The 27,547-nt window shown below is 32.1% G+C and overlaps 1 protein-coding gene across 1 annotated transcript; it reads right to left on the reverse strand.

The window, feature by feature from the left end:
- Positions 1-6,059: 6,059 nt before the first annotated feature.
- LOC111058788 (DNA-directed RNA polymerase III subunit RPC5) lies at positions 6,060-26,710 on the reverse strand. The gene is made up of 7 exons (XM_022346358.2): positions 26,535-26,710; positions 25,957-26,058; positions 25,209-25,357; positions 24,294-24,487; positions 19,085-19,260; positions 17,839-18,041; positions 6,060-10,214 (listed from the first exon to the last, which is right to left on the reverse strand). The coding sequence occupies exons 1-6, from the start codon at positions 26,568-26,570 to the stop codon at positions 17,844-17,846; spliced, it is 855 nt and encodes a 284-aa protein (XP_022202050.2). The 5' UTR covers positions 26,571-26,710; the 3' UTR covers positions 6,060-10,214; positions 17,839-17,843.
- Positions 26,711-27,547: the final 837 nt, after the last annotated feature.

Genomic DNA, 27,547 nt, shown 5'->3' on the forward strand with positions numbered 1-27,547 from the left:
TATAATATCCCATTTTTGAAACATGATATTAAAATCATTAAATAATTATATTACAATCGAAAAGATTCATTAAATGATTTTTTCATTGAATTGAAGGCATCTATTCTATACCTGACATCATAAACAAGCCTATTGTATCATTGCATTCAATTCTCTATCTCTTTTATAATTCTGTCTTTTTCTGGTATTCACTTTAGTAATCTTATCCATATCTATTAACCACACCTCATTCTTTCTTCAGTATTATCATCTTTCTCTTCCTCCTTCCTATAGTATTGTTTTTTCTGACTTTCTTCCTTTGAGATTTCAAGCGATGAAGCAACGTTCTCTATGTGCGTGTTTCTTCTTTTTTCAAGTGTCGATGCATGTGTGGAACGCATACTTACATACGCACAGTGCCTCGCACGAATCTGTCCGTTAGTACACGCCTTTATCATTTGTCTGGATAAGGCCCGGCTCAAAGTAGAAGGAATAACTTTCTTCTCTGTGGGCCCGGTTAAATTTTAACCTTGATTAATTTTTTACGAGAACCAATGAGGGAAGGCCTTTTTGATAAGATGGCTTCTCGTGAGATAATTCACGATTAAAATTTAACTGGCACCATAAAGTAAAGAAATAGGGTAATAAATAGGTCTAGTAAATGGATTATAAAAATAAATATTAAAAAAATAGATTACCGTATCTCTTTGATTCTCTGCTGGCACTAATACGGTAGCTTTTATGGGCTCTTGTGGTTTATCGGCAAGTTGGTGAATAACAATGTTCCGAGCTTGGCGCCTAATTAAAAAAATGTGTATTTTTCATAATTATTGTAAAAGTCTTTGATGTTCGTTTTTTGTTCTCAGAAGTACAGTATTTTATTTAATGATAATAAATTATCCAACTTGTACCAAATATTTGAAATGCGCCGTTACAATATATACTGAATACTAGAGCAGTTCTAGAATTTGCAATATATGGGGGGCCGCCAAGTTAATGTTTTTCGCCTTTATACAGTGTCCCACATAGATTGTAACAGCCGTTGACCATAGATTCTACTCGACATTTCTGACAAAAAATACTCAGTAAACTTTTCTCCTATCGACCTTAGTTTTCGAGATATATAGATTTTTCGATATTTTCACAATATGCCTACTTCCGCTAACTAAATACTCAATAACTCGAAAACTACTGGCCGAATTTCAATTTCAAGGGTATTGTTGGAAAGAGAAAAGCATTTCAAACAAGATTAATGTAATTTTATCTGTTGTTAAATATTTTGTAGTTTTTTATTAGGGCTTAAACTTGAAATAATGTTATTCTTCAAATTCAAATTTTATCGGGTAATTATAATGGTTTCAATATTTCAAAAACTTCTCCATTTTATAAGCTTTTGAATGAGTATAAATTGGAAAAAGTGAGTTCCATGATAAAGTGTTCAAAACTGCTAATATCTGGAATGAACACCTTCAAAATGAGGAAATTCACAAACAGTGTGCATCAAGTGGTGATCCTGATTATTGCATTATTTTCTGTAGTACATAGCCTAGATTCTATAGACTATAAAATATTAATCATGCAATCTTACAAGATCCGTTATTTATTCATAAAAGAATAATTCAAAGTAGATGAATGACAGATTTAAAAACTAATGGCAATCATTCAGATGGTAATCAAGTTACATTATCATGCTCACTGCTTACAGGAATTCAAAATAGCCTGTTGCATTTCTGTTTATGCAATTTCTGCTGCGTTTCATCAAGCTTCATATTGACCGTCTCACTTAGTTGGGCCGTGTCTTCATTACTTTAAACGTCAATCGAATTCTGAGAATCAGTTCCTCCCTGGTCTCTACAGGGTCTCTGAAAACTTTACTTTTCACAACTCTTCAAAAGTAGAAGTCTATTGGAGTAAGATCAGGTGAGCGTGGTGGCCAACTTACGGGTCCACCTCGGCCAATCCACTGCCCAGCATAATTTTTTATCAAGCCACCCACGGACGTTTCTAGCATAATGAGGGAATGAGGAAGGCAGCCATCCAATTGGAGCCACATATTCTGCCTCAAATTAAGAGGCATGTCTTCCATGAATTCGTGCAGCTCATTGACCAGAAAGTCCATAATAAGCTTCACCATTATTCTTGCAGGGAAAATAAAAGGTCCATGTATGTGTATTGTGGAAATTTACAGCACCAGTTCTTGTGAACGTACTTTTATCTGTGATCTGTCAATAAAATACTTGAAACACTATCTTATGCAAAGATCCAACGGCAAAACTGCATCCTTGAAACAGTATCAGGTTCATTCAACTCTTGAACTGGGTATCATGAAATGGTCGAAAGTTATTCTTCTTCGATATTCTTTCAACTATTCTTGAAACATCCATCACAGTTGCCCACCGGATGCTGGATCGAGGATTTTGCTCAAAATACTTTAGAATAAGATTCTCAAAAGCTTCAGAAATTAAGATGGGCCTCTCGTACCTTGAAACTGATCCTAGACCCTTACTATCTTGACTATCTTAAAAACGTGTTATGAGATGGGTGTTTTCGGTCAGGAAAACGTCTCCTGTATACTCTCTCTGCCTCTCTTGAATTGCATCCACACTCTCCATACACCAATAACATACTCAAGTACTCAATCAAGATAAATTTCATGATAATGAACGCGAACACTTCTCTACTAGACAAAGTTGATACATATCATGTCAATTAACTGGAAAACACACTGAAAACTATACTGAAAAAAGGCTGAAACATACACTTATTGTTATTTTATTCAAGTACAGAAAATAATGAAAGTTAGTGAAAAATTTATATCATTATAGAATGTTGAAATGTTGATTATAACTTGTGAATTTTGTCAAAGATAAATCAGGTGATTCAACCCTTTAGGATCACCACTTGATGCATGCTGTTTGTGAATTTCTTCATTTTGAAGGTGTTCATTCCAGATATTAGCAGTTTTGAACACTTTATCATGCAACTTACCTTTTCCAATTTACACTCATTCAAAAGCTTATAAAATGGAGAAGTTTTTGAAATATTGAAACCAATATAATTACCCAGAGAAAAATCGGTTTAAAATTTGACTTTGAAGAATAGCATTATTTCAAGTTTAAGCCCTAATAAAAAACTACAACATATCTAACAACAGATAAAATTACATTAATCTTGTTGGAAATGCTTTTCTCTTTCCAACAATACCCTTGAAATTGAAATTCGGCCAGTAGTTTTCGAGTTATTGAGTATTTAGTTAGCGAAATTAGGCATATTCTGAAAATATCGAAAAATCGATATATCTCGAAAACTAAGGTCGATAGAAGAAAAGTTTACTGAACATTTTTTGTCAGAAATGTTGTGAAGATACTATGGTCAACGGCTGTTACAACCTTGGTGGGACATCCTGTATATAGTGAAGTCCACGTTTTTTTTTTTTTTGAAAAGTGAAAGTGACAACCAACATTTTGATTTGGACAGTATAGTACCTATAAATTGGAAATGGGACAGTTTTGGGCATGAGCCTGTTGTGGCTTTCCTCATGTTAAGTATTTATACACAATGTGAATGTGAATGTGAATAATGGCAGTGTTTGATTAGCAATTATTGAACAATATAATTTCTTGCTCAATAAAATATAATAGATTATTTTTAACGAGAATTGTCATACATGACATCAAAACCCATTCAATTTTATTGAAATATTATTTTGTGAGTTGGAGATCTAGTCGCGGATTTAATTATTAAATGTAATTGATAAAGCGAGTAGATCTCTAATGTCTAAAGATGAAACGTTATAAAATACACGTTTCATCTTAACATGACCTACATAACATGAACAGTTAATATTACATCAATAAATCTGTATCAGCTACCGTCTATAGAAGACAGAGGATCGGCAACGATGTTCTCCTATCTTTATCCACTGCCATTATAACGTGGACCTATAGGAACGTCGATCTTCTCTAGCCGGCCCTGATTGTTTTTGTACTATGGGTTTATCATTACAATGATCGAGAGAGGAAAAGTAACTTATTACTTGAAAAGCAACTTACAATCGATTGAAAGGTTTGAGCCCAATGTTTCAAATTGCTGCAGAGAAACAAATCAATGGTTGGTTATGAATCATCAAAAATGTAGCCTTCTCTATGTTATGATCAATTCAATAGTTATGATTCATTAAACGTACATGTTAGTGAGTCACCCCCTCACTAATAAGAATATTTTTCATACATGATGAGATCAATATTCATTTATACTGCTATGTTGCTAGAAATGTTTTCATCAATAACATTCATGATTGAGATATTTAACAATATTCATTAGGCCTATGTGCGGTTGAATGGATCAGAATCCTCAGAGCAGTATATCCTTCAACACTATAGTGGAATTTACGCTGTCATAATGGGAAGCATTGCTGTCCTTTTTAAGGAATGCTGATAGTTTCAAATGAATGTAACTACAGAATCCACAATAAAATTAGGCTATGCATTAATCTTCATATTACTATTATAAATATTTACACCGTCGCTTCAATTTCTATCTACACCTACGTACCGTGATCTTTATCTTACTATAGAAATCACATACTTGGAAAGATGCAGAGAATAAATAAATTACATAACCCATATTTTTACATTTTATAGATAAATAATAACTTACAAACATTCTAAACATATAAACAATTATCACATAATATTCACTTCACACAATGTTTGGCATACAAAACTAAACACTCATTCCTTAATTATTCATTAAAAATAATATAAGTTAATCTATGAAATGAAATAACTAATTAAAAATTTATAAATAACGTAAAAGCAAATTTATACAAGACTTGAAAACTGAGGCCGTGTGGAGAACACATCAATTTAGTTTTTTTAGGCCCGGTTACACAAAAGCCTATTCAACCGGTTGCAAAAAAGTGTAACCGGTACTTAGAGTTATGTCATGAGTAAATAGATCATTATAATTAAAAAAACATATAAAATTTCAAGTGAATTTTTCTCAATTCTTTGAAGCACTTCAGATAAAGGTTATTTCATTAATCAACTGCTCAATTGGATAAACTGAACTATGATAAAATCTGCATCACATATATCGTGTATTATAAAAATAATACTCGTACAATAATTCATTGTAGATAATCCATTCTTGTTTACAATAGAACAAAGCTTGAAAATAATCATGCAGATAACCATTCAAATTATGGGAACTATCATTGATATTTAAACGAATTAATATCGATTACCAGCAATCACGATGATTAATGAAAATATTTGTTATTTATCAACAAATAACACTTTGCATAGTATACAATTTACAAATTCATTATTACATCTATGATCTATGGCACCATAACGACACTGACCTTCATCTTTTAAGCTTTCTGATATAACGGGTGACGCAGAATAAGGGGAACTTCAAAAACGCCATAAAACGAAAGTGAGAAGAGAAAAATTATTATTTTGTATAACATTAATGAACATTAAATAGTAAAAATTAGAAAACAAAATCGTAAACATTAAAACTGCCATTCAAGGATCAACTATTGCTGCAGAGAAACAAATCAATGGTTGGTTATGAATCATCAAAAATGTAGCCTTCTCTATGTTATGATCAATTCAATAGTTATGATTCATTAAACGTACATGTTAGTGAGTCACCCCCTCACTAATAAGAATATTTTTCATACATGATGAGATCAATATTCATTTATACTGCTATGTTGCTAGAAATGTTTTCATCAATAACATTCATGATTGAGATATTTAACAATATTCATTAGGCCTATGTGCGGTTGAATGGATCAGAATCCTCAGAGCAGTATATCCTTCAACACTATAGTGGAATTTACGCTGTCATAATGGGAAGCATTGCTGTCCTTTTTAAGGAATGCTGATAGTTTCAAGTGAATGTAACTACAGAATCCACAATAAAATTAGGCTATGCATTAATCTTCATATTACTATTATAAATATTTACACCGTCGCTTCAATTTCTATCTACACCTACGTACCGTGATCTTTATCTTACTATAGAAATCACATACTTGGAAAGATGCAGAGAATAAATAAATTACATAACCCATATTTTTACATTTTATAGATAAATAATAACTTACAAACATTCTAAACATATAAACAATTATCACATAATATTCACTTCACACAATGTTTGGCATACAAAACTAAACACTCATTCCTTAATTATTCATTAAAAATAATATAAGTTAATCTATGAAATGAAATAACTAATTAAAAATTTATAAATAACGTAAAAGCAAATTTATACAAGACTTGAAAACTGAGGCCGTGTGGAGAACACATCAATTTAGTTATTTTAGGCCCGGTTACACAAAAGCCGATTCAACCGGTTGCAAAAAAGTGTAACCGGTACTTAGAGTTATGTCATGAGTAAATAGATCATTATAATTAAAAAAACATATAAAATTTCAAGTGAATTTTTCTCAATTCTTTGAAGCACTTCAGATAAAGGTTATTTCATTAATCAACTGCTCAATTGGATAAACTGAACTATGATAAAATCTGCATCACATAAAATATATCGTGTATTATAAAAATAATACTCGTACAATAATTCATTGTAGATAATCCATTCTTGTTTACAATAGAACAAAGCTTGAAAATAATCATGCAGATAACCATTCAAATTATGGGAACTATCATTGATATTTAAACGAATTAATATAGATTACCAGCAATCACGATGATTAATGAAAATATTTGTTATTTATCAACAAATAACACTTTGCATAGTATACAATTTACAAATTCATTATTACATCTATGATCTATGGCACCATAACGACACTGACCTTCATCTTTTAAGCTTTCTGATATAACGGGTGACGCAGAATAAGGGGAACTTCAAAAACGCCATAAAACGAAAGTGAGAAGAGAAAAATTATTATTTTGTATAACATTAATGAACATTAAATAGTAAAAATTAGAAAACAAAATAGTAAACATTAAAACTGCCATTCAAGGATCAACTATTGCGGCTGATATTTAATCATAATAATTCATTAATCGATCATTGATTTATAATTTTTCAACAATTACGCCATTTAGATGTCTTCCTCCTGTACATATAAAAATTACTCTTGAAATCTGTGTTGGAGATTCCTCATCATTGCGGCAGCCTTCCAACTGGTATATTGTGAGTTATACTGTGAAACTTTTGTTCTACAGCATTTTTTAATTTTCAATAAAATTTGAATTTTGTTTTTAATATTCTTACTTTTTTGTGTTCTTACTTATGTATAAATAATTATTGTGTTATCGATTTTTGGAAGAGATTCTGTTTGCTTCTATGTTTTCATAAATAAATCAAATTGAATTTCTTTTTAATAGTGAAATAGTTTTAATGAATAGTTTTTAATGAATTAAAAACTAAAACGGACAATTTGGAATGAAAACCTCACTTTTCCAGATGTTGCAGAGATCAATGAGGAATCGTCAACATGATTTCAATAGTGTATTCGTGCAACACGAGGAAGTCATCTACAATTATTTAAAAATGTCATAAATAATTCTAAAAGTTTTGAACTTTCAATTGTAATGAATTACATTTCTTCTCCCTTCCCAATTTTGTTTCAGGATTTTTTTAAATTCCCGTTATTTTGGGACACTTTTTACAAGAATATCTCAGCAATAAATTCAACCTGGGAAATCTTAGTCAGCGTTTAGTTTGGAAAACAATGAATGTTACTGTAACACAAACTATATAAAGCTTGTATAAAGACCATTTATACTGGGTTGAACCAAGCAAAAGCATATTGCTGATCAGGTATGATCAATAATTATTGATATAGTTAATCCCGGTTAATGCAACATTTTATTAATTATTACATTACTATAGCATTATAAGAGCTATAATAAGACTCATTTCTAACTGTAAGCAATATTAGAAAGGGAAGCATTGATGTTATCCTATTCTATCGAGCGAGCAATTTCTGTGTGTCTGTGGGTATGTCTCACGAACTGCTCTAACGATTTTGTGAAATTTTGGAATATAATAAGTTCGTAAAAATTTATTTGAACCAGGTTCATATCTGAATAACTTTTAAAGGGCCTTCATAAGGATTAATTAGCCCTTCGAATAGTAGCTGATCAAAAGACAGATTTTCATCTGCATTTCACAACACAATACTAGTAATTCAGTAATAAATAATTCAAATTTGTCGATTCTAATGAGAATTCAATTACATTCTTATTTCCTTCTAAATTTCAATCTCTGTGCCTTTTTGCTTTACAATGAATGCCAACAATTTTAAATGAATCTTGCTACAGTAAGCATTACAGTAACCGGTCGACAGTAACACATGCAATGATTGATCAATAATGATGCACCAGTGAAAGTTTTCGCTTCAAGCAAATCAATGAGATTTGTCAACACAGTAGGGGAGACCGGTCTCACAATGGATCAAATCAATCAATCATATTATCCTACATTAAGATTCACTTAAATCTGTCAGCATTAGTTATCAGTCGAATGGGAAGTATAGGTTATTTATAAGTAATCCTGACAGTTCCAAGTGAATATTACGTTACATGTGTACACATGCGAAAAACTTACCCTATTTTTACAACAAATTGTTCGCTTTTTAAACGTTCACTTTTAAAAATGAAATTCAAATTTCAATTCAAGATTTAGAATTATGAATAGAACTGATCAAAATTAACACCACCGCTTATTACATCAATATATCACACTTATTATATCCAACCGTTTACAAAATATTCAAATTACAACTAGTTTCACGCATTTACAATCAATAAAAAGTTGACAACTTCGAGACTACGATAAATAATTTACATGGATAAATAAATTATTCAATCAAGTTATTTATTAAATTATTGATTATTCTATTATTTTACATGGATAAATTTTATATAATTGAATAAATAAATAAAACTTTCAACATGGATATCTAATACAATATCACATTCAGTTCTAAAAAGAAACCCTCGAACAGGTAACTTTTACATTTGAAGTTTTTCATTTTTTACTCAAATAGGAAATCTATGTGTTGATTGTGATAAAAATATTATAGTAGAATCAACTGAAAATGAAATGCAAACTTGGAAAAATTAATTCCAAGGCATTATGTTGAATTCTTGATTGAGAAACTAAGAAAACATACCTGTACAATTAACTGAAAATTAAATGCAAACTTAGAAAAAAATAATTGTGCATTAAATCATGTTAGAGTTGTTATTGTGAATGAATCAAATCATTAAAAAAGATTTGAATATTCTTAAAATATTTAAATAAGTTTTGGGCTCATGCTTGTTGTTTTACCCGAATTGTATGTATTGTCTATGAATAAATAAATTCTTGATCGAGAAAATAGAAAAATGCTAGAAAATCAAAAATGACCTGTAAATTGAAAAAATCGAATACTTCATGTTCAATACAATGTCCACTGTTAAGGCATCACGTCCTTAAGGCTGTGCGAGCGGCTAAAAAAACTTTCTACTTGTGATATTTTTGAAAGTTTTTCAATTTGTTTACTATCAAGTTATCAAAATAAAATGATTGAATGATTATTATTTTCATGTTCATTAATCAAAATTAATTCTAATTTGATAATTAGAACAATAATTTATTCAATTTGTGACTCAAAGTTTATGCAACAATAAAATCCCAACCCAACCAACCAGAGAATCCTTCGGATTCTCCGAGGGAATCCGTGGCATAATTGGTAGCAAGCGCGACACATGAATGAATGGTCGCGGATTCGTTACCATTCAAACACTTTTATTGAATTTTCAACTCTGTAATCCATGTAATTTTGAAAAAATAATAAATAATTATTTCATTTTTGGCATTTCTTGTACATAAGGAAATTGCATTTTACAACACAAAAGTTTCCCCGGTGCAAAGCTCAGGTTAACTGCTACTGTCTGTAGCCTAATAAATGAAATATTGGAATAAATTAGAAAACAATATCATGCATTTTCCGATTCGGCATTTCAAATATTTCATTAATTTCTTCTCTTAAAACTATAAGTTTTTGCTTTTAAAGCATCCTGACCTGCAGATTCCAAATTGAGTAAATCGCGTAACTTGAAAACTCCACTAGAAGGCCTAAACTAGAAGGCCTAACGACGAATACGTTCCTCATGTTCCACTAGAAATCCCAAGATTTGATAATATCACTCAAAGACAAGACTCACGTCACAGATCGACGTCGATTCTTGTAGCTTCACCTACAAACACAATTAGAACATTTGCAAATTGTTTAGTTGGCAACATTTTGTACGTTTTTCTAATATTTTCAGATTTCAATATATTTTACCGCTCAATATATCCTAATACAAAATATCTCAACTAAGCTGACAGTTTTTGAGAACAATAGATCCCTAGGTTAAAAGCTTCATGGGAAACTTCAAAATATCTTATATAGAGTGGTGCAGAGGAAACGCATGTTTTTTCGAACCGTTAGTACTCGGCGACGGGAGGGGGTATGGACCTGGAACAAATGTTGGCAGACGGACCATACTATGACATTACAGACGCTATGGAGCGTTCAAATGTACAACAACGTGTGTTCGCTGTCGAGCAGTTTTTTTTATTAGAAACGAAGAATCTGTAGTCACAGTGCATCGTCTTTTTTGTCAATATTCTGTCTCGATCCACATATTCCAGACTGAACTGAACGAGGATTTTGGGAAACCTTACGAGGATTCTGGACTACGAACTGAACGGGGAAGACCAGGTGGTTTCTTTTTCATCACAGAACCAGTACTTATAAACGCTGCAACCTATCAGAGTACAGTATTTCGATCAGGCACTGCACCTCGACGTCCAACTCTAAAATATTGACGGAAAAGACGTTGCACTGTGACTACAGATTCATAGTTTCTTAAAAACTGCTCGACAGCGAACAAACTATGTTGTATGTTCCAACGCTCCATAGCGACTGAAATGGCATAGTAGCCGTCTGCCAACATTTGTTCCATGTCAATACCCTCTCCCGTCGCCAAGTACTAGCGGTTCAAAAGACACGCGTTTCCTCTGCACCAGTCTATATTTAATAATATTTGAACCTATTACGATCCATTGTATCTATGTATGTTTGGTTTTCATTAAATATATATTAATCTGAGTAACCTAGTGCGTTCCGTTATTTTATTTATATGAATAATAAAGAAAGTTGCTGTAAAAATTACGATTTATCTTGACCTGTACCAGATACTATAACGAATTACAATTCATACAATATCAAAAGATTATTCTATTGGATTAAACATTTTCAATTCTAAGTCCGGGTTCAAGTAAGCATTGTTTCTGTAATTTACATGGAACTTATTGCTGAAATTCTATAAATATGAATATTTTCCATGCATTTATTTTCAGAAGCACAGAATCAAAACAATGATTGGAAGTGAATCAACAGAATTGAACAAATTAATGTTTTTTTATAGAATTATCGTCTAATCTACCGTCTATTTTAAAGCCTACCATCTATTCTTTTTTTGAATGCATAACCGGTATCGGCCAATTACGCAATTATCTACTTGACAATGACATAATTGACCAATACCGGTAGTGTCTTCAAACAAGAATAGGGTACTGATATTCTATCAGGAAATAGGTAATGATTGATAATAATAGGTTATTAATGCTTATATCATTCCTAATTTTTATTTGAGGCTAGAGTTGTGGATGTGTATGTTCTACGATAACCTTCCAATGTCAATTTGCTGACCTTCCATCAGTCAACTTCAAATTTTCAACACAACATATTCTTTGAACCATTAAACAGATCAGTTCGCTAGTCAACGAAATTGACTCACCACTTCGTTCTGTTTGAGAATATAGCAGGATAACATTGAAAGTGCACTGCATATGGGAAAATTTCAGTAATTTATCATTAAATTTATTCTGCAGGCAGGGTTGGTACAGTGGTAAGCAGCGTTACAAACTTCGGTCTGCTAGCACCGCCTGATTCGTGGGTTCGAATTCCGCCGATGGCATGGACGTTTGATCATCTCATCAATTTACCAACGCACAAGCAAAACGCTCATGTGCGTGCGCATAATCCGCAATAAAAAAAACTATAAATCATTTTTCAGTTGGATTATAAGTTGCATCCAGTTAATAACTCAAAGCAACTTGAACCACGGATACTAGAATTCTAGTAATTCGTGACTTGTACTATTTCTCTCGATTTTTTACTGATTTCAATCGAACAGCTGACAGAATATCAGCGGCATATTGAGCTAGTTGCCCAGCCCGAAGTGCTCTCTACAATAATAAATGTTTTCAAGGTTATTGACTGAATTCTAACAAAGAGTGTTATATTACTTGTGTCTAAACCAGGTGATAACTACCTAAGGTTGTGAACCTTGAGGTTGTGAATGAAAGTCATACATAATTTCGCTCCTGGGTTTTGGAAGATTTTGTGTTATAAATAGTCACGGATAAGTACAAATTTTGTATTAATTTCATTATTAATTGTTTCTTGATCACGTTTTATCATTTTGTTTTAGATTTTAATTCTTAATTCTATTTTATAAGCCAAACATCGTTTAGAGGTTATTTTGAGGTTAGGTTTTCGAGATTTAAAAATAAACATAGATAGTTTACTTGACTAAAATTATAACCAAATTAAAATCCTATCATTTATAAATCAATTATTATTATTGCAAGTAATATAATTTCTTAGATAGGAAGATGAGCTCAAGTAGAACACCGAAGGTTATTAATAGAAATGTAAACATAGCGGGAGTACTTACGCGTTCCCAAAACCAAAATTCAAAAACGCCAAAACCAAAAACCCCAGTTCCTCAAACTACTTTAGCCGAAAAAGTTGCTCAACTACAAAGTAGCCACACTAATTTAAAAAACCAATTAGAAGTAACTCTAAAAACGTCTGAGGAAGAAAGGTTAGGGATGGTAGAAGAAATTAAATCTTTGGAACTGATTATAAAATTACAAGATGAAGACCATAAAAAAGAAATACTAAATCTAAAAAATCAATGTAGTCTAATGTCGGAGGAAATAAAGAAACTAAAATCTAAATTTGATAATACTAAATGTATGATAGAACCTCCGTCCAAATGCAAAAAAATAGAATCTAACCTAAATGATGGGAAATGCTCTGAAAATGGTCGAAATAAAACGTACAGTGAGGTTTTGAAGACAGCAACCAAAAATATAGCTGAGGGAAATAAAGATAGGAAAGGGAGAGTTCTGCTACTGACGTCCAGTCATGGACGTGATTGCAGTGATCTCCTTGATAAAAGATTGAAAAATAAATTTGATGTCCAATGTTTTTTCAAGCCAAGTGCATCAATTAATGCAGTTGTAGAGTCAGCTAGGGAACAAACTAAAGACTTTGATGAAAATGACTATCTAATTGTACTGGGTGGCTCAAATAATATAAATGAACCTAACTTGAATCATCTTCCTCAAGTAACAGAAAAAATCAAGGAAATTGTGCCACTCAGCAAAAAAACAAACTTAATAATAAGTACTATTCCTAATAGGTTTGATAGGCCAGAATTAAATGAAGCAATCAATTCGACAAACAAATCAATCCATAATACAATCAACAGCCTAAAAAATAAGAATTCTAAACAACTGGGGATTTGTTTTCTAAATGAAAGGCTGAAAAGACATAACTTCACTAATCATGGGTTGCATCTAAATCGATCTGGCAAAGTAATCTTTTGTAATAGATTGGCAGAGCTGATTGAAAGCCGTTTGCAATCCTCTGGTTTAAAAACAGTCAAAAAAACAAATAACGATTTTTTAGTAAATTGGCTCAAAACAGGGAAAGGGAAATAGCTACAAATGCTAGAGATAGAGTAGCACAAGATGGTAAGGTTTTTAGTATTTATCATCAAAATATTCAGTATCTTCGCAACAAAATTGACAGATTAGAAGTATTTCTTAAACAGGAGGATCCTGACATTGTTATTTTCACAGAGCATGGCTTAAAAATAAAGGAAATAAATCAAGTTAGGATTCCAGGCTATTCACTGAGATCAGAATTTTGTAGAATAGCTCATAGAAGTGGTGGTGTATGTATATTCACTAGCAATGCTAAACATACCCAAACTTATGAACTGGATTTTGTTAAGAGATTTTCTGTTGAGATGGATTTAGAGGTGACGGGACTAAGGTTAAAAATTGATGATCGATTTGAGGTAGCAGTGTTAGGTATCTATAGGTCACCAAATGGAGACTGGCAAAAATTTTGTGAGCTGCTCCATACACTTTTGGAAATTACAACCGCTCGTTTCACAAATGTTATAGTAGTAGGAGATTTCAATACCGATTTTGCCAGGCAGGATAAAATGACAGAGGATATTAGAGATATTATTAATATGAATAATTTAGAAATTAAGGTCCACGAATATACAAGAGTAACTCGAACTTCACAGACAATTATTGATAATATCCTCACAAATATAGAAGGTTGTAATGTCAGGTTAGGTAGCTCAGATCTATCAGATCATAACTATCAAATTTTAGATGTTAAGTTGCAGGGCCAGAATCCAAGCAGAAAAAAAACTTTTGTGAAAGAAATTCAGCAATATGAGCTAGGAAATATAAATTGTTTGAAGCAGGAACTGCTTCAAGAAAATTGGAGTAGTGTTTATAACAGTTGTAACCTAAATTACAAATATAAGCAATTCATTGATACTCTAAGATTTCACATTAGTGTATGCTGTCCAATAAAAAAAGTCAAAGTAAAAAGTAAATTAAACAAAGTAGATGAATGGATAACTGAAGATATTCTTACTCAAAGAAATATTGTTAGGGAAGCTTATGAGGAATTTAAATTAGTGAGGGATGTTCCGAGTGAAGTCAAATACAAATGTCTAAAGAAAAACTATGCAAAAGAAGTGAGGAAAGCTAAGTGTAAGAAAACAGCTGAAATATTAACAACTAGTACCAATTTTAACTCTGCTGTTTGGGAGGTAATTAATAGAAATAGGAGAGCAGCTCAAAAAGATACAGTTACTAATGTCCCTAGGATAATCGATGAACATGGAAATTATATGGATGATAGTATAGACATTTGTAACTTTTTCAATAAGTATTATCAACAGGTTGCATATAATCTCCAAAAGTCACTGAACACTAATACTTATAATACAACTACATTAAATGCTGAGCCAATTGAAAAGGTATTTAAATTTCATCCATTATCAAGAGATGAGTTGTCAAGAATAATAAAAATTTGAATAACAAAAAAACAGTAGGATTGGATGGGGTCTCAAGCAAAATTTTAAAAGAATGTGAAAATGAATTACTGGACCCTTTATTGCATCTCCTTAATACTTCACTAGAGCAGGGTATTTTCCCTGATGATCTGAAACAAGGAAAAATTTTGCCAATTTTCAAGAGCGGTGATTCTGAAAGAGTTGAAAATTATAGACCCATTAGTATTCTAAATGTAATAAGTAAAATTTTTGAAAGAGTAGTTTTAAATAGGCTATTGATGCACCTGGAAGAAATTAATTTCATATGTGATGAACAGCATGGGTTCCAGAAAGGGAAATCTACTAAGACTGCAATAGTATCCCTTGTTGAAAGACTAATAGATATAATAGATTCAGGTGAGAAGGCAGCCGCAATATTTCTTGATTTATCCAAAGCTTTTGATTGTGTGAACCATAGAATATTATTGGAAATACTAAAAACTGTAGGTGTGAATGGTATAGAACTAAAATGGTTTGAATCATATCTCATAGGTAGAAACCAGTGTGTTGAGCTTACCAAGGTGGATGGGAATGAAATAGTAAAAATTAAATCTCAAAAACTGGAGGTCCAGGCTGGAGTACCTCAAGGCTCAATTCTGGGTCCCTTACTGTTTCTGTTGTATGTGAACCAATTACCAAAAGAGTTAAAAGATCACAGAGCTCTGTTGTTTGCTGATGACACATCGCTTATCTTTAACAATTATTTATTAGATAGTCTAGAAATAAATGCTTTTACTGGAGTACAGTCAATTGTCCAATTCTTGAAGCAAAGGCAATTAACAATAAATAGTAAGAAATGTCAATTCCTACAATTCAAAAGTAAATATAATTCAGTAGAGGATAGAGAAATAAATGTGTTTGTAGAGGAAAATGAATTAGACCAAGAAGAGAAAGTAGCATTCTTGGGAATTTTATTGGACAGGAAATTAACATGGCATCCTTACATTGAGAGGATATGTAATAAGATATCATCTGGGGTATTTGTCCTGCGGCAGCTTGCTAGGCTGAATGATAAAAAACTACTGTTAACTGCTTACCATGGACTTATACTATCTCATATTAGGTATGCTATTTTAGTATGGGGTAATTCATCTCAACAAAATATGGACAGGGTGTTTAAGATTCAAAAGAAGGCACTCAGATGTATAGAGAAAGTGAATAGGTTAGACTCTTGTAGGCTTTATTTAAAAAGCTTGGTCTATTAACTGTGCCATCTTTGTATGTATATGAAGTTGTAATGCATGTGAAAACGAGTGGTGTGATCCAGAATTCAGATGTTCATGAGTATAATACGCGAAACAGAGCAGATTATCATATAATGGGTCACAATAGTAGGTTATTTGAACAAAAACCAGATTATATTGGTAGGAAATTTTATAACAAGCTACCTCAAATCTTGAAAAGTAATGATGATTTGAAGATTTTCAAAAAACAAATTAAAAAATATTTAGTTGATAGAGCTTTTTATAGTGTACAAGAATTCCTTTCAAACCTAAACTAAGTTGAACTACTTAGTGTTAGAATTATTATGTAATAACATGACTTGTCTTATACTCCATGACTGGAGTCTTTAGGACGTAATTGACAATTGTCAATTTTTAGTGGACGTTTCAAGAGAAACTTACTTCCAATGTATTCACCACGGTTCTAAAGTTAGGGGTATTGTCAATCAATTATTATATTTTCGAAGAAGTTTGGAAGAGGAGGCTCCTTGAAGCTCTTTCAGGAAGAGCTTCTTTTAAAAGACTCTTCCAAAGCGCAGAGGAATGCATTCAAAACAAATGAATTATTTAATTGAAGCAGCATCTGTTGGCATTCAGAGTTCATTCACGTCGAGGCAGTGACAGTGAATAAGAAAGTGAAAAAGATAATTATTAATAAGACCGTTGGGTGTGTAAGCTACTCAGAGGCTATTCAATGAAATTTTTCTCACAGTCTTCTCACTCTTTGCATCTCTCTTTATCAATTAAATACCTCTGCATCGTTCTCTTCGTTATTGAACATTGTTGAAAGAAAACTTGACGTTAATTATAAATTAACAAGTTGTCGAAAGTGACGTTGTAGGAGGAAATATCAAGAGTTGGGAAAACTACAAATTAACTTTTCTCATATTACATTGAGTGAACTGTGTTTTTCCCATGAAATTCCTTTCTAATTTCTGACAAATTTTTGGAATCTTACCCAGTAATTACTAATTAGTATATCTGCTAGTTTCTTCAAACATGCAATTTAATCAATAATTCACAAATGATACGGATAATTGAACGAGCTTTAGCGAGTTCCTACTTTTGATTCAAGGCCGAAATCAGTGTCCGTCTGTTCTTTTAGAGTATGTAATAGAATAACATTGAAAGTGCATAAGAAAAAATGAATCTTGAAAAGTAATGATGATTTGAAGATTTTCAAAAAACAAATTAAAAAATATTTAGTTGATAGAGCTTTTTATAGTGTACAAGAATTCCTTTCAAACCTAAACTAGGTTGAACTACTTAGTGTTAGAATTATTATGTAATAACATGACAAAAAAAAAACAAAAAAAAAACAATATTTTTGAATGAGTGAATTAAAAAGTTTATTCAATACTTGTACTACTATTATCACAAATTTGCGTTACCTATATCATGAGCCAGACTGACCCGGCCGTTCGGTGGAGGGTTTGGAGGAGTTGGGTTTGGTTGGCTTGACTTCAGCTGCCACCCACGTCTGCTCATGCGCTGCCGGGAACAAGCTGTCCATGTAATCGCTCGGCTTCATGTTCAGTGCAGCCGTCTGGTCTTCCATGCTTTCGCTGGTCAACATCAATTTGGCACGTTCCGCCTGCAAACCCACGTTTACAATTAAATAACAATAAATTCAATTAATATAGAAATAAATACATAGTAATTAATACATAGGTAGTCCCCTTTTTTAAACTGTTAAATATAAACACTACTAGTTTCAGCTTCTAAAGTGTCTTTTTTCAAAAATATATTAAAAAGTTAAAAAAAAGGGTTCAATGAATCTATTTTTATTCTATATTAATTGAACAATTAAAGTGGCCCTATTAAGACCATTCATTAGAAATATATTTATTCAGCATAGAAAACATAGGCCGGGCTGCACAGGTCTGTTAAATTTTAACGGAGATTGAATGTCACGAGAGCCAATCAGAGAAGCGAAAAACGTCTTTAATTAGCATTTGATCACAGTTTAAATCTAACAGATTTTTGCGAAACCGGGCCATAGTATCACAAATGTTTGAATTACAGAACATGAAGGGTGCAGCACCAGAAAACTTGACTGAAAGCTCAATACGAAGAAAAGTACTTGGAATATGACTGCTATAATATTATTCTTCATCATTTATCCCAGAATACAAAATCCCAAGTATCTTTCATGCAGTCTTGAAAATGACATCATTCGAATGACAAACTCGATTGGAGGTAAAGTGATTCATTTGAAGTTCATCTCCACTGACATTGAAAATATTGTTCCTGGGGTGAGTTTCAGACCCTGTAGGCCTACTAACCAGTGATTTAAGATGAGTCATTATAAAAACAGCATCGAGACAGATCTCGAGAGTGTGTTTGTTGTAAATTTAATTTAATTTTACAAGTAGGTAATTTTATAAGTTGAATATTGTGAAAGTTGACGAATTGACATTGAGCAGAGCCAGATTTGATTGTTCGTCGACTAGAGCTCAATTTTCTCAAAATTGAAAATTTAGAATGATTACATTAGTTCTATTGTGGCTACTTATCGAAACCAGGGGACGTTTAGAACTTGGCTTGTTTTTCCGCATTAAAAAGTTGAAAAAATGGTACTATGTAATTATTTCAATTTCAATTAATATTAAAAGTTGAAAAAAATTGAAAACTAACCATAGATTCTTCAGAAGTAGAAGCATGATAACTAGTGTTGTACCAAGGTTCTTCGGCACTTTTCTTGCTAAGATAGTTGAACGAGCGTTCCCGCGCTTTTTTCATTCGTTCACTTTCTTGCCGCGCAAATTTCACTGTTATCTGTTTCTCCTCTTCTTCTTCACCACCAGATGTATCTAGAATTGGAAAAATAGAGTAAACTTGAAAAAACATGAAAAAAGGAAAAAGATTCTCATAAACAGCGACTCAGACTAGTTTTAGTTGAAGTTCTGTTGCAACCAATTTTGACTGATCCTTGATTGATAAAATATAATTTAGAAGCACTAAGATATATTAATCACAGAAATTTTAATAGAAATTTAATAATTTAGCCAAGATAATACAGAGCTAATGAGATAGTGGAAAATTCAAAAACAACCTATCTGAATAAACCTAATATTTATTTAATCCATATTGTACAATAACTTGATGAATATAAGAAATAGAATAGAATTTATTGCTTCTCATAAACAACAGTACAATATTACAAGAAAAAACAAAACAAAAATATTAACTTATTATCCATATTTATAAAATGCTATGGCTCAAAAATATAACAATGTAAGAATACAAAGAAATATTTCTCATTTATGCATCGCCATATGCAGTCATAATAATAATATAACCAAAAGTCATTAGCCACATTTTCCAACTACTTATGCTCATAAAAAAACTAATACCAAAAATAGAAAAATTCATATTTCTTAAAAAAACGAAACAATACAATATAATATACCTAATATTTCTTTGTTACAAAATTATACTGCTAAATAATTAGCCTACTATACTGTATGGTACAAGAAACAATAATAAGGTAGCCCTGTAATGAAAATTGTGTTGGGGTTACCAAACTTGATTTTAACAAATACTAGCCGTCAGGCTCGCTTCGCTCGCCATATCCGTCTAACCAGACGTTTAGTCTGGACCCCCGACTGGATCGTCCAAGAATGAGATCAGCAGGCTCGCTTCGCTCGCCTGCATTTTTCATTTCAGCATTCTTATCATATGCTAGGACGATCCAGTCGGGGGTCCAGACTAAACGTCTGGCTAAACGGATATGGCGAGCGAAGCGAGCCTGACGGTTAGTAATATAATGTTGCCAGGAATAGCTCCGATTGAAGTAGCAGTGCCCAATCAATTTTTCCGCGATAAGTGAATTTTAATCTTCAACTTGGTGCCAACCTAACAAAGTCAACTCAACTTAATGCCAACCTGACAAAATTATTAATTTAGTTACCAGTTAACAACTGTTTCGAAGATGTACTCTCTCTAGATTATAGTTCTAAATTAACATATGGTATGGCCTTTTTTCAATTATAATTAAGAGAATAAGAAGAAATATACATGCTAAAAGACGAAATTAAAACCCTTAAAGACTACCCTTAGAGTTAAAATATTGCCAAAAGATTTCTTAGTGCGCCTCTAAAGGGTCAACTGAACATGCCTACCAAATTTGAACGTTTTTGGTCCGGTAGATTTTTAGTTCTGCGAGTGAGTGAGTGAGTGCCATTTCGCTTTTATATATATAGATAAGAGTGAGTCAAGCCCGATACTCACTTAAATCACAAAAGATTTCCTTTTGAAAAAAATAACAGAAAAATAAATCTTGAAAAAATAAATATAAAGTGCCATTAGCCCAATGATCTGATCCAATTCTCAATATCAACTATGCTCATGAGAAATTGCTTGATATAATTTTCTAATAAACGTTTTGACCTCAGTTGGTTTAATTTTATTCCACATTTTTGAAGCTAAGTAATCAAATGATTTTTTGTATGCCTCTGTATATGCTTTTGGTATTACAGTGTTCTGGGTATTCCGCAATCTTTGAGAATAAATATTAATATTACTCACTAGATTACCACTTCTCAAATAGAAAGCCCTCATAACACGAAATAGGCCTACATTTATAGATGCCTTAAGAGAAACACAAGCAGTTGAGAAAAATCTGGTGTGGTACACTAACACAACTTTCCTTGTTCATTGAACTGTAAGCCCCATTCTCAAACGAGAATAATTTGGGGGAATAACATAATGACGATTGGCGGCAACATATTTGAAACTACGATCTGACTTCTATATATGTGTATATATAATTGTTTTCAGAGTACGTTTTCCTTTGTGTAAATTGTGAAATTCGATGATTTTTTTAAAAGTCGTCAAAACAGCTGTTCTACAGATGAAATATCTCGACTATGTGTTCTTTCTAAGAGCTGCTCTACCTACCTACCTCATGCACGAGAACGAGGTTACAAAGTCCATTTCTCAAGGATGGGGTGGACCCCCCATTAGTTTCCCAGAAAGGAGACTCATGGCAGTTGATAGAGCTGATAAATAACTATACAGAGTATGAATTTGAAAAAAATCGGTCAAGTCATTTTTGAGAAAATTGTGAAAAACATGTTTTTTAGTAATTATCCGCCATTTTTCTCAAGAATATTACGGAGCTACTGCAATTTTCCCAGAAATGAGACTCATGTCAATTGATAGAGCTTATAAATAGCTATCCATGCTATAAATTTGAAGAAACGAATGTTTCTTGAATCTTGAAAAACCATGAATTTCACGATTTTCTCAAAAATGACTTGACCGATTTTTTTTCAAAAGAAGTGATATGGACCTGTAATTACCGGGAGATTTTGGATCTCCATTTTTGAAAATTGGGACAATCACTGCACTCTTCAACTTGTCAGGAAATACTCCACTGTGCATACTCAAATTTATGATGTAAGTTAGAGAATCAATAATAATGGGATATATAAGTTTTATTAACTCTACTGACCAACCATCAATACCGGGAGATTTTTAATTTTTTAATGACAAAATTATAGAGTTGATTTCTTCGGTGTCAGTTGGATAGAAAAACATGGACTGTAATTGACAAGTGACTGGAAAGCTTTGCTGATAAGTATCTGTTGTCTGACTCAAACTATCGCCAGCTCTCAGCTTTCCAACCACATCAATATAATAGGAATTGAGTATATTTGCAACTTCATGTGGGCACAACATTGTCTATTGAATAAATATTATATGATAATATCTGTCTATCTTTGATTTCAATATCAAGAAGAATATTACTCTGTCTCTAAAAAAAATCAATATCCTTTTTTGCATTGATAAAGTACACTTCCATTTCTTTGATATAAATTTTTATTAGAATCCTTTTACAGCCGTTCTTCCTTGTATATTTTCATATCACCACAAAAAATGCATTACTACAAAATACTTCAGTTCTATTATATATATTCTATACTTTATATAATTTTCGACTAACTCAAATATAATTAATTATATAATTTTCCAACCACATCAATATAATAGGAACTGAGTATATTTGCAACTTCATGTGGGCACAACATTGTCTATTGAATAAATATTATATGATGATAATTATCTTTGATTTCAATATCAAGAAGAATACTACTCTGTCTCTAAAAAAAATCAATGTCCTTTTTACTTTCCTTGCCCTATTACCAGAGGTAAAAAAAGTATTGCTTTCCAAAAAAATTAAGTTTTTTTAAAAGCTTAAGCTTTTAAGTTAATTTCAAGTTTTCTATACGTTTCAAGGTCCCCTGAGTCCAAAAACATGATTTTTGGGTGTTGGTCTGTGTGTGTGTGTGTATGTCTGTGAACACGATAACTCCATTCCTAATCAACCCATTGACTTGAAATTTTAAACTTGAGGTCCTCATACCATGAGGATCCGACAATAAGAAATTCAATTCAAGATGGCGGAAAAAATGGGGGATAATTACTAAAAAACCATGTTTTTCACGGTTTTCTCGAAAACGGCTCCAACGATTTTCTTCAAATTCATACCATGGATAGATATTTATAAGCCCTATCTACTGACATGAGTCTTATTTCTGGGAAAATTGCAGGAGCTCCGTAATATTCTTCAGAAAAATGGCAGATAATCACTAAAAAACCATGCTTTTCAGGGTTATCTTGAAAACGGCTCCAACGATTTTCTTCAAATTCATACCATTGATAGCTATTCATAAGCTCTATCGACTAACATGAGTCTCATTTCTGGGAAAATTGCAGGAGCTCCGTAATATTCTTGAGAAAAATGGCGGATAATTACTAAAAAACCATGTTTTTCACGGTTTTCTCGAAAACGGCTCCAACGATTTTCTTCAAATTCATACCATGGATACCTATTTATAAGCCCTATCTACTGACATGGGTCTTATTTCTGGGAAAATTGCAGGTGCTCCATAATATTCTGCAGAAAAATGGCAGATAATCACTAAAAAAACATGTTTTTCACGGTTTTCTTGAAAACGGCTCTACGATTTTCTTCAAATTTATACCATGGATAGCTATTCATTAGCTCTATCGACTGACATGAGTCTCATTTCTGGGAAAATTGCAGTAGCTCCGTAATATTCTTGAGAAAAATGGCGGATAATTACTAAAAAACATGTTTTTCACAATTTTCTCAAAAATGACTTAACCGATTTTTTTCAAATTCATACCCTGTATAGTTATTTATCAGCTCTATTAACTGCCATGAGTCTCCTTTCTGGGAAACTAATGGGGGGTCCACCCCATCCTTGAGAAATGGACTTTGCAACCTCGTTCTCGTGCATGAGGGAGGTAGGTAGGTAGAGCAGCTCTTAGAAAGAACACATAGTCGAGATATTTCATCTGTAGAACAGTTGTTTTGACGACTTTTAAAAAAATCATCGAATTTCACAATTTACACAAAGGAAAAAGAACTCTGAAAACAATTATATATACACATATACAGTAGTCTGATCGTAGTTTCAAATATGTTGCTGCCAATCGTCATTATGTTATTCCCCTAAATTATTCTCCTTTAAGAATAGGGCTTACAGTTCAATGAGCAAGGAAAGTTGTGTGAGTGCGCCACACCAGATTTTTTGCATTGATGAACACTTCTATTTCTTTGATATAAATTTTTATTGGAGTGGTATTAGAATCCTTTTACAGCCGTTCTTCCTTGTATATTTTCATATAACCACAAAAAATGCATTACTACAAAATACTTCAGTTCTATCATATATATTTTCTATACTTTATATAATTTTCAGACTATAATTTTTTCGTTTTTTGAGGGAAGCCAAAAAATTCAAGAGGTGTACATTGAAAAACTCTAACGAATTCAAATCTTGTAGTTTTCGAAATCCTAAAGCGTACTCACCATCACCCCTTTCCTTAGCTTCTTCCTTGGCTTTCTTATCGGTAATATCTAGGAACGGAAAAGAAGGCTGCATACTAATTACTCCAGCCACTGGCGAGAGAACCACTTTCTTGTCCTTCACACAGGCTACGGCTACTGTACTAATATCAGTCAACGATTTTGTACTCTGGAAAGTCAGTTTGTCCATAACCTGACTGAAAAAAATTGAATCGCTTGAAATAATTGAAGTAATTACGATAGATGAAGAGAGAATACGTTTGAAAAAATAGTTCATCAGTTGCATTAATAAGTACCGTAATTGAGTTCATTATAACATTGCTTATTCAAAGTAGTTTTGTAAATATGTAAACTACCGTATAGTAGATCTACTTCAAACTGTCAGAATTGGTTTAATGAAAAGCGTTGGTGTTATGTATAAAGAATGCTGACACATTAGAACGACTCTTACAACAGGTAAATCAAATAAAAAGTCTTTGCACTTCCCATTGACATTGAAATAAGGAATTTATTAATTTGTTGGTTACGTTATACGGTAGCGTTATTCAAGCATATTTCCGACGATTAAATGGAAACACCCTTTATTAGGCGGAGTTTGTACTTTTTAGTCCTCTCTCCTCAAAATAGAATAAGCCCAGGCACGTTAACGGGCCCGGCGACGTTTTGCCGGGAAATTTTGACTGTACAGACGAAAATCGGAGCGTTAATATCAGCTGCCAACGAAGCAGTAGCTTGTGTGCTCTTGCAGGTTAGCTTTTACAATTTTAGTAACTGGCCTAATATGTAAAAATTAATTTTTAACTGATCTATTTCACAAAACGTGGTTTTTCAACGTGAAGAAATTGAATAGTACAGAGCTTGAAAATAACATATTTTTAAAATAGGGGTTTAATAAGAGAGTGGAAAAGTTTAACTCACCTATCAAAGAACTTTTCTTGCGAATTTTTCTGACTTGACCCATCTACGTTGATTGCTATCTGTTCACCATGGCTGAGGTCATAGTTGTTGCTCTGTGTATCCAGGGAGACCTCCATTGTAACTTCCTGGTTTTCAGGCTTGATGGAGAACTGGAAATTATAGTTGCAAGTTGCATAAAATGTCTCCATAGATAATTTCAAAGACTTGACACTATTGCACTAGCATATTTTATTAGATTTACGACCACCCAAACCAGAATTTGGTTTAATCTTTTGTTGATCACTCGAAGACTGATCGTAGATTGAACTTTCTTGAAGAAAAAGAAAGGAGCAATTAATAATTCCTTTTATATTACAACTCAATTTACAGAAATATATTATTATGCATTTTAACTGAATTAACCAGCAGATTACGATGGGTAAACTCGTCATGCGCTACCTGTTGCTTGATATTTGACTGCTAAACATATTTCATTTGGCTACAAGTGAGACAAAAAAGTCTGGGTGCATCCTGAAATTTGTTTTATTTAGAGACCAAACAAAAATTGAAAAAATAATAAGATAATATTATAAGAAAAATTATAAATACAGGCTATTTCAACTGTATCATATTACTTCAAATAGTTCTTATTATTGTAGTTTTCAACATATAGCAGTAATCTGAGACAAATATAATATAGGACTATATACAACAATATTGGATTGATAGATATTTTCAATATTTGATGTAAGTATTGTATTATAATTACTTTAATAACTTTAGAGCTGTCATATGAAGAGCCAGTGGGTCGCAGTGGGTATTGGAATATGAACAAACCATCTTCCAGGTCGTGAGACAAGTAGACAGGGTACTGAAAAACAGGATGGTTGATTAGTACTAAATTAAACATAACTCAATTTACAGAAATATATTATTATGCATTTTAATTGAATTTCACCAATTATCGGTACCGTATATAGTCATGACTGGTCGCTGCTTACAAGGATCTTGCGTTCAAGAATTTACAATCCTCTCATGACTACAATTCTTCTGACCAATATTCTATAATATTTATAATACAGATGTAATTGTTTATAATTGAAAATAGCAAAAAGACATAATATAATCGACTGAATCACAAGAAGATACGTGAAATGTGACATAACTGCTTACGAAAAAACTTGAATCTTGTTTAAAATGATAAGTAATGAATGTGCTAAAGTATTTTGTATGAATCTGAAAAAATGTTTTGTTTGAATGAAAAGAAAATCTTAATGAAATGTCACATCTAGAAATTTACCACGTTGTGACAAAATACTACAACCTATCATTTTTCATTCTAAATACCTCTTCAGCCACAGAGTCGTCTTCATCTTCACTCATATTAGATGCAGAAAGTTCAGTTATAATTTTTGTAAACGCTTTTAAATAATAAGAATAATTTCAAAGATTTCATAACAATTGAATACAATCTAACCTAAAATAAATGTTTTCAAACGCATGAACAGATGACCAGCCACGCGCATCTCGCTGTAGAAATGTTCCTCTAGCATAGAGGAGTATACGCATGCGCTGGTAACGTATATGTTAGAGCAGCTCCGTTCACTGTGTTAACTGTTACTGAGCTGTGACCAGTGAACTCTAAACTAACTGGAATGGACAAGCAACACAAAAAAAGTGAGGCAGCTGGTAAAGATAGGCAACCCGCATTGCTGTGGGATTCGTTCATTTTGTTACGCATTGGCTCTTATGGGAGAATGCATTGCACAGTCTCAATTTCTATTTTATTTCTATATTGTATGTCTTATTCCACGGAAACGTTATTTTTCCTTTATTAAGCAGTTCATTGTTAACTTTTTGAGAGCAAAAATAATGAAATAGGTTGAATATTAATAAAGAAAAGAATTTTTTTATTTGTTACTGCAGTAGTTTTAGTATTGTCAACTTTTCACAAGCATGGGAATAACTTTGGGCCAGATTTAAGAGAAGCGTATTATTTATTTATTTAACAAGGACAAATATGAACTGTCATGAAATGAAAAAACAGGCTCATAGTCCAATCTCATATTTTTCACAATAAAAGTAGGTAAATAAAATAAATTATGATGATTCAATAACACAGGATTATTAAATTATGTAATGATAGCAATATACTAGGTATTCTGATAACATTTCAAATCAGTGTGGGAGTTTCAGAAATCTATGAAGAAACATTATATCAATTGTATTATAATTATGACCATATGATAAGCAAACAGTAAAATATGCTAAATAATAATTATTTTATTATTATAAATTATATAAACAATAATACACATAAAATTATTTAATAATTGTAAATTGAATGATTATTAAATTTA

The sequence above is a fragment of the Nilaparvata lugens genome, chromosome 8 (assembly GCF_014356525.2).
Source record: "Nilaparvata lugens isolate BPH chromosome 8, ASM1435652v1, whole genome shotgun sequence".
NCBI lineage: Eukaryota > Metazoa > Arthropoda > Insecta > Hemiptera > Delphacidae > Nilaparvata > Nilaparvata lugens.

Excerpts from the sequence above, each read along its gene's own strand:
- LOC111058788 (XM_022346358.2), bottom strand. The coding sequence starts at position 26,570 with ATGAGTGAAGATGAAGACGACTCTGTGGCTGAAGAG. Across the intron at positions 26,059-26,534 it reads ACGACTCTGTGGCTGAAGAG|TACCCTGTCTACTTGTCTCA; the intron begins GTATTTAGAATG and ends CCTGTTTTTCAG. Across the intron at positions 18,042-19,084 it reads CTACTTCTGAAGAATCTATG|GCGGAACGTGCCAAATTGAT; the intron begins GTTAGTTTTCAA and ends GTGGGTTTGCAG.